At 41.0% G+C, this 7,779-nt stretch overlaps 1 protein-coding gene across 1 annotated transcript; it reads left to right on the top strand.

The window, feature by feature from the left end:
• Window positions 1-1,101: 1,101 nt before the first annotated feature.
• LOC135607431 (U-box domain-containing protein 33-like) lies at window positions 1,102-7,472 on the top strand. Its single transcript, XM_065099240.1, has 9 exons — window positions 1,102-1,665; window positions 2,015-2,136; window positions 2,402-2,526; window positions 3,192-3,296; window positions 4,143-4,578; window positions 4,961-5,101; window positions 5,340-5,873; window positions 5,955-6,725; window positions 7,080-7,472. Exons 1-9 carry the CDS (start codon window positions 1,488-1,490, stop codon window positions 7,263-7,265), a joined length of 2,598 nt encoding a protein of 865 aa, XP_064955312.1. The 5' UTR covers window positions 1,102-1,487; the 3' UTR covers window positions 7,266-7,472.
• Window positions 7,473-7,779: the final 307 nt, after the last annotated feature.

Here is a 7,779-nt window from a genome sequence, read left to right as displayed (position 1 = left end):
AAAACCTGTTCTTAGGTTGGCCAAAATCATTATATATGAATCTGCACTGATATATGCAACGCACCGTATCAGATTGATCTTGACAAAAGAATGCCAAATTATGCAATATAAAGTGACATGATAGTCCCAAAAGTAAGGTTTCTTGAGGGAAAAACAAGTGTTTTTATTTCCTTTTTACGTATTTGTTTGGATCAAATGCTCGAGTACTTTACCACATTCACTCAGTTGAATGCTGATCCAAAAACTTTTTCTTCGTGGATGAAGTGCAGCTGACTGATGGAGGGAGAAGTGACATATCATGCTTCCTATATCTGCGACCTGCTTAACACTCACGCAGCAGCATGAAGTTAATGCATGACATGTTCCAAGTTTGATGCGTTTTGGTTTCCTCGAGGAAAATATAACTGTTTCATCGGGTTGATGCTGCAAGGAGGCAGCTTTCATTGAATGGCCGTATGTACCATTTGGCTACTTTCTCACCAAAGAGGGCGTGACTTGCCAGGCATATTGCATGGTTTCAGTCTTGATTTGACAAACTTGGCCAATCACAGTTCAATGCATACTGGGAGTGATGGGGACGACGCCACTGAAGTCTCTACAGCGAGGACACATCGTTCTTCTTTCGACTCGGTGTGTTCTCATCCGTCGTCCGGAGCCCTCCGAGACACGGCAATGGGAGATCTACAGGAGACAATGATACGCCTTTCTGTCCACGTTTGACTCGTCTGTTCACTGATAGAACTTGATCCACCTTTGGGCAATAGTCTTCGGATTTGTCTCCTTCTTTGCAGTAAAGAGAAGCAGAGGGTGATGATTCCCAGTCGTCACACATTTGCACGTTCAGATGTTGGCACTGACTGTGTTGCCATCGCAAGGAGCAGTTGCTGAAGGTGTTATAAGAATGTAGATATATCTATCTAAAGCCAACTGTGTTGCAATCTTGCTTGAAATGACCTAGCATGTTCTTGGACTATGAAGGAAGAGTTCTAGTAAGAGAGAGAGAGACGACAAAGAGAAGATGGCAAGAGCAGGTAAAGTTGACGGAACACGCGGATACGCTGTCAGTACACATCACTTCCTTCGGAGGTCTGACGAAGTCGAGGCTCCCATCGGGAGTCCCTTCCACCGTCCAATCTCCAATTTGAGACAGCTTGTTTGCGACCGGAGGCATCAGAAGGCCGAAAGAGAAAGCAAAATGAGGACAGGTGGCATAAAGGAAGGGGAGTGGGGGAGGAGTTCGGAGTACGTTGCGTGCTTTTTGCCTTCACATCTGTTCCTCAACTTATCTCCGCACGGTATGGATAAAGGGCGCCCCTTTCTGCTCCCCAAATGGTAGCTAATAGGCGTTCGAGCAGCCTCTTGGATCTCCTCCGTGTCACGACGCTGGCGAGCCGTGGAAGGGACCGAGGACGACGCTGGCTGGCTCCGAGCAAAGCCGGAGCGCACGGTCGTCGCGGGGTAGCTTGAGGGAGATCGTGGAGGAGCCGATGGAGTCGTCCGCGTGGCCGCACGGGGAGATGAAGGATGAGGACAGGGTGTACGTGGCGGTGGAGAAGGACGTGAGGGAGGGGAGGGCCAACTTCGTATGGGTGCTGCAGAACACCGCTGAGGAGAGGAAGATCACCGTCGTTCACGTTCACCGCACGGCTCAGAAGGTCCCTACGGGTATGCTCGCTTCCTTCCTTCCTCTCCAAGAATGCTGAACCCAAAGATCGATCTTTTTTGGCTTTTCCAATTAATTTGATGTCTCACAATTGTACACAATTCAGTAAAATAACATGATAATTTCTTCTTGTTTGTTTAAGAAGATTGTTTAGAATTCTTGTTAGGGCATTTCGCCATTGCCATTGGAGAGAGAGAGAGAGAGAGAGAGAAGAAGAGGGGTGGGGGGTCGGTCATTCACTTTCACATCGAACCTACATGTGAACTTTCTTGTGAAAGGAAGAGCATTCTTATTTCATTCAATAGAACATTGCATTTGAGCTCAAGTTCTCTCTTCCAATCTCAATTGCAGCACTGGGTTGGTTCCCTGCAAACCAGCTAGAGGAGCAGGAGGTTGCTGCATACAGAAACATTGAAAGAGAGAAGATGCATAAATGTGTAGATGAGTATCTAAACATGTGCGCAAGTGTAAAGGTATGTTTGCTGCTCCCCAACTATCTTCAGTTCTTCCATTTTTCACTAGGAATAGTGATCATCAATTGTTTTGTTCTTAACTTATAATCAATTATTCATCGAAACATTTCATGTTGACTTGTTACGGAAATTTGGTTCCCGATCATCTTATCTCTCTGATTATATGAAAAAACAAAGGTAAATTGTGAGATTAACAGAATCATCTCTGTTATAAACGAGAGTGGATCATGGTTAATTTCGTCGAGCAACCTCTTCGATTTTATAGGTTCAGAAGGCTGAGAAACTGGTGATCGAGAGGGATGATGTCGGAAAAGGATTGGTAGAGCTCATAGCTTTACATGGTATCACCAAGCTTGTGATGGGAGCAGCAGAAGACAGATACTACTCAAGGTATGGCCGGCAAATGCAACTTCTCCATTGATATTATAAGATTCTTAAATATTCGACCGGAAGAGAAGAAAAATCTTAAGCATTAATTGCTTTTTTAGTAAAGGATCATGTGGCTTCAATAATTAGGACACTGAATAGGGGATTATTCCCAAGGCTTTCTACCAGAAAAGAGATTACTTCTTCAAGTGAATTTTTTGAGAGATTTATGCTCAGACAACCACTTGAGCCATTTCAATTAGAAATATTATCGATGACAAAGTGTATATCTGCACCTCTGTCAATTCAATTGATAAAAGCTGATTTCTGCTACCGACTCTTTGTCCGATGCATGATTTGATCTGGAACCGATTGAGACTTCTGGTGCTACTTATATGCAGTACTCAGAACCCAAGTTCAGTTCATCTGACCAAGTGACACGAGATGGAAACCATTCTTTAAGTTGTATTTTCTTTATTTTATTATTATTCTTGCTTAAGAATAGTGGTGGAAGAACAACTTTTAAAATTCTAATGTCAAACAAGGGAAACACATCCCCCAAGATTCAAATGAGCTTAGCTCCTTCGCAACGAAGAAGACTGCAGGTTGTCTTGTTGACTTGTTTATTTTTAATGATAAGCTTGTGCTATTGTCAACTTCTGGACTAATCTAAAGCTTTAGAATCACAGGAGAATGAAGGCTCCAAAGTCGAAGACAGCTCTTGCCGTGCAAGAGCATGCTGATCCGTCATGCAAGATCTGGTACATCTGCAAAGGAAATCTAATCTGTACAAGGTAAATCCAAACTTTCTGATTTGAATTTGGCCTGTTTTCATCCTTGCAAACCGTTTTTCCAGGTTTTATCTATATGGTCGGACTAATATATGGTCTCTTTTAATCAGCCAAATGAACTGATCAGCTACACCGTTTAGAATGTATGAACCAAAATTTGCAAGTTTCTACCATCCCAATTCATGACAAATTTAAACGTGTAAACTAAGTTTTCAGTATTGTACTCGATGCATGTGTTGAGTTCAACCAATGATAGATATTGCCTTCATCACATTGCCAACTGCAGCCTTTCTTTCCCCTAATAACAAAGTCCTTGTTTTGATCATCCACATCCTCATCGGTACATTATCTTTTAGAGCAAACAACGAATTGGCTTATCCTCCTTCTGATGAAAATGTAGGAATTCATCATAAATGGTGGCATCTATAACTCACACATCCATGATTCTGCTTATTATTTTCTTTCTTTCAGTAATGGCCTCTTAGAAAGATAGTTATATTTCCAATAGGTTGTAGTCTTTGTTGTAATAACAAACGTTCATAAGATGCATCATTTTGCTTGACCAAGTTCCTTCCTCTTCCTTTCTCGAGGTGAATTTCCTCGCAGAATTAAAAAGGAAAGAATCATCTATTTTAAGAATTACTGCCGCCTGAAGAGCCATGAATTTCTTAATTTTATATTAAAACTGATTAATACTTGTCATATATTGCTCCGGTTTCCTGCTTCGTAAGCAGAAATCATGATATAGGGAATGTAATCCGAGATACTAAGAGAGGATCAATGTGGTTTTCCTTGCACTATCATTAGAAAATGTCCTGATGTCATCGTACATTTGGATCTTATTCATAGGGATGCTTCTCTTGATGGGCCTATTATAACCCAATCACCAACAGGAACCCCGAATTCCATCTCAAGCCAATCTGAAATGCAGAGATCAAGGTTGTTGTTATATGAAGCACAGGGGAAGCGAGTGAATGTTTCAAGTCTTACACCTATGATGCAAGATCTATTTTCACAAAGGTCAAGATCTACAAATTTTACACCGTGCCCAGAGTTGACAATGTCAGCTTCGCCCGCTGAAGGACTCGTCGAATCGTCAATATCTGGGAGCATAGAAGGCAGCGTTATTGATCCGTGGGATGATATTTCAAGGGGTTCAGAGTTTGCTGAAGCATCTGGAAGAATGACTTCATTGCCAGTGAAACCCCAGGATGTGGATAAAGAAGATGGGTCGCTCGTTTTACCTTCAGGAGAAGATCTGTTTCGGTTTCCGCAACATGACTTGGTATAGTTTGTTGTGTTTTTTTCTTATTACCTTCTCTGAAGAAAAAATAATTAAATGATTAACAATTTTGTTTGCCATCATCATTTTGAAGAGGATCTTTATGGAAATGGAGCCCAAGCAATTTGATCTTTATCCCCTCTCCCCTTGAAAAGGGAACCAAACAGAGCTCTCAGTTGGAGTTCACATAAAGTTTAGTGTAGGGTCTGCATCCAGAGCTCATACTAGGTCAAGTGGCAATGTCCAATGAATTGCCATATAGGAATAGTTGTGATGGATGGATGAACAAGCACAATATTTTTTTTAGTAAATAAGACAATGAAGTTAATGTAAAATTTTCTGTCTTTAGGAGGAAAATTTTTCTAAAATTTATTATATATTGCAGCAAGATCGTGGCGTGGACGAGGTCATGCATAAAAGGTTGCAAGCTGCCCTTAGTGAAGCTAAAGACTCTAAGCGTGAAGCATACGAAGAGCTTTTCAAACGGCAGAAAGCTGAAAAAAATTTCAACAACTCTATGCAGAAGGTAAGATGTTCGATTACTAAAGAAGCTTTCATGAGTCAACTCTATGAATTACATCGGGGTTCCAAGCTGCAGATTGGACTGTAATTAATTTTTTTTTATCTATATGCCTTATAATTGGAGCCTACTAACAAAATCATGCTTCTTTCAGAAATGATTCTCAAAGACATGTAGAATTTAAATGAAAGAGATCAAATGAAATAAAAATAATAGTCCTGTCATCTCACACATGATTATGCAGGTCGGAGTAATTGAGATTTTGTACACCAGAGAGGTCAAACTAAGGAAAGAAATTGAAGAGACCCTAGAAAAAGAAAAAGTGGAACTGCTAACACTGAAACAACAGCGAGATGAAATCCATGAAGAACTCCAGAAAGCACGTCAAAAGATGGAAGAACTACAACCACAGATTTCTGATTCTGAGCAAACTCTCAAGGATGCTAGAGGAAAATTGTCTGAGGCATATAATCACCTCGATTCGATCCGACAAGTGCATGAGGTTATCTGTCAGGAGCGAGACGATGATGCGGTTAGAGAAAATGAAAAGCTGCATCAGAAGAAAGGAGATGCAAGAATCTGCACTCATAGAGCAGAAACCTTCTCAGAGTTTTCCCTTTTGGAGTTGGTGCAAGCGACCGAGAACTTTCATGAATCATCGAAGATCGGTGAAGGTGGATACGGATGCGTCTATAAAGGTTTCCTTCGCCACACGACAGTAGCAATAAAGAGGTTGGATCCTCGAGGCATGCAAGGAAAGACAGAATTTCAGCGGGAGGTAAATACTGTCCTATAATTTTTCATACATTTAATACTACAAAGTGTTGTTTCCTAAATAGACATGACTTTGTTTCTGTAGATGGATACTTTGAGTAATTTAAGACATCCGAACCTTGTCACTCTCATAGGAGCATGCCCAGAAGCATTGGCTCTCGTTTATGAGTTTCTTCCTAATGGAAACTTGGAAGACCGACTTACTTGCATGGACAACACTCCGTCACTCACCTGGCAAACCCGCATTCGCATTGCTGTGGAGATATGCTCTGCTCTCGTCTTCCTCCACTCCTGTAAACCTCCCAATATAGTCCATGGTGATCTTAAGCCTGCAAATATACTTCTTGATGAGAACTTTGTGAGCAAGCTTGGTGACTTTGGCATCTGGCGTTTGCTCATCCAGTCAATTAACAGCACCATCCTCTACCATTGCACACGACAGCCCAAGGGGACATTTGCTTATATGGACCCTGAATTGCTGACATCCAGAGAAATCACAGCAAAGTCCGATGTCTACTCCTTTGGAGTCATACTACTACGACTTCTGACGGGAAGGCCTGCACTTGGAATCAGCAGAGTAGTACAGGAGGCATTGGATATGAAATGTTTGGATAAGATATTTGATGCTTCGGCGGGAGATTGGCCTTACGTGCAGGCCGAGAAGTTGGCAAAACTGGGTCTAAAGTGCTGTGAGATGAATACGAGGAACCGTCCAGATGCAAAAGAGGCATGGAGAACACTCGAGCCCTTGATGAAGTCTGTCTCATTTGTCAGGTTATCAACTTCATCGATTAGATTAGTCCCAGAAGTCAGCAGCAGCAGCATTCCATCTTACTTCATCTGTCCAATATTTAAGGTATGCTATTTCACATTATGTGCGTGTATCTTTAGTTGTAGGCACTCTGATAATATGTAATATTGTGCTTTTGTACAAGCCTTTCACAGATAAGAAATCTGACTACCATGGATCAAATCTGCTATTATGGTTTGAATCACATCAGTTTTTACTCCAAAATTCTTTGAACTTTGTACTCAAAAAATCTATGTTCGACAGTTGAGTTTTCGTAAGATAATTCATTCAAGTCATAAGCATTACTACCCAATATGTGCATTACATCCTTTTGTCTATCTACTTATTACTGAAAGTTGTAGAAGCATCTCTTGTGGTTACCATTTAAATTTGATTTCCTACTAACGAATGATACTGCAGGAGATTATGAGGGATCCACAAATTGCAGCAGATGGCTTCACATATGAAGCCGAGGCTATTGAAGGATGGCTTCGTGGTGGCGGAGACACATCACCGATGACGAACCTCAGGCTTTCTCATCACGAGCTAATCCCCAATTACGGCCTTCGTTCTGCAATTCAAGCATGGCTTCAACAGCAAAACTGATACAGTTCCAGGAAAAAGAAGAAAAACTGAAGGCATCGATTAGCTCTTTTAACCGCATAATTTCTCTGGCATCATTAAAGTTGAAGAAAAATGTTCATTGCTGGTACATAAAATGAGTTGTGATGTTTGTACATTTGTACCTTTTCCAAACGTTGGCGTTTGAACTGAAGCAAAGATAGCAACAATAATAAGCCTTTTTGTTTCTAATTTGTTCTAACATGAATGCTGTCCTCCTCTCATACTTCAAGCAAATCTTCTTTTCTTCTGCTTGTAAAGTCGAGCTACTTTTTGTCAATACAATGTACACGGCATCCTTTTTCTTCTTGAATGTCTATCGCTTGATAGTACTTTGCCTGCTTATTTCATGAAGTTTTATCTCTCCACAAACCTAAAATGTTTTTTTTTTTGTCTTATGAGGCTCTATAAAAGTTCGTGAAAGAGGTCTACAGGAAATGTTTTGCCTCTAACCCACGAGGAACAGAGTCTGATACAGAGGAATGCAGAAAAAAAGATC

Source organism: Musa acuminata, chromosome BXJ2-3 (assembly GCF_036884655.1).
Source record: "Musa acuminata AAA Group cultivar baxijiao chromosome BXJ2-3, Cavendish_Baxijiao_AAA, whole genome shotgun sequence".
In the NCBI taxonomy this organism is placed as follows: domain Eukaryota; kingdom Viridiplantae; phylum Streptophyta; class Magnoliopsida; order Zingiberales; family Musaceae; genus Musa; species Musa acuminata.
This window is presented reverse-complemented; position numbering and strand designations above follow the sequence as displayed.

Coding starts and splice junctions, on each gene's coding strand:
- LOC135607431 (XM_065099240.1), top strand. CDS start 1,488: ATGGAGTCGTCCGCGTGGCCGCACGGGGAGATGAAGGATGAGGACAGG. Junction 3,297..4,142: donor GGAAATCTAATCTGTACAAG/GTAAATCCAAAC, acceptor TCTTATTCATAG/GGATGCTTCTCTTGATGGGC. Junction 4,579..4,960: donor GGTTTCCGCAACATGACTTG/GTATAGTTTGTT, acceptor TATATATTGCAG/CAAGATCGTGGCGTGGACGA.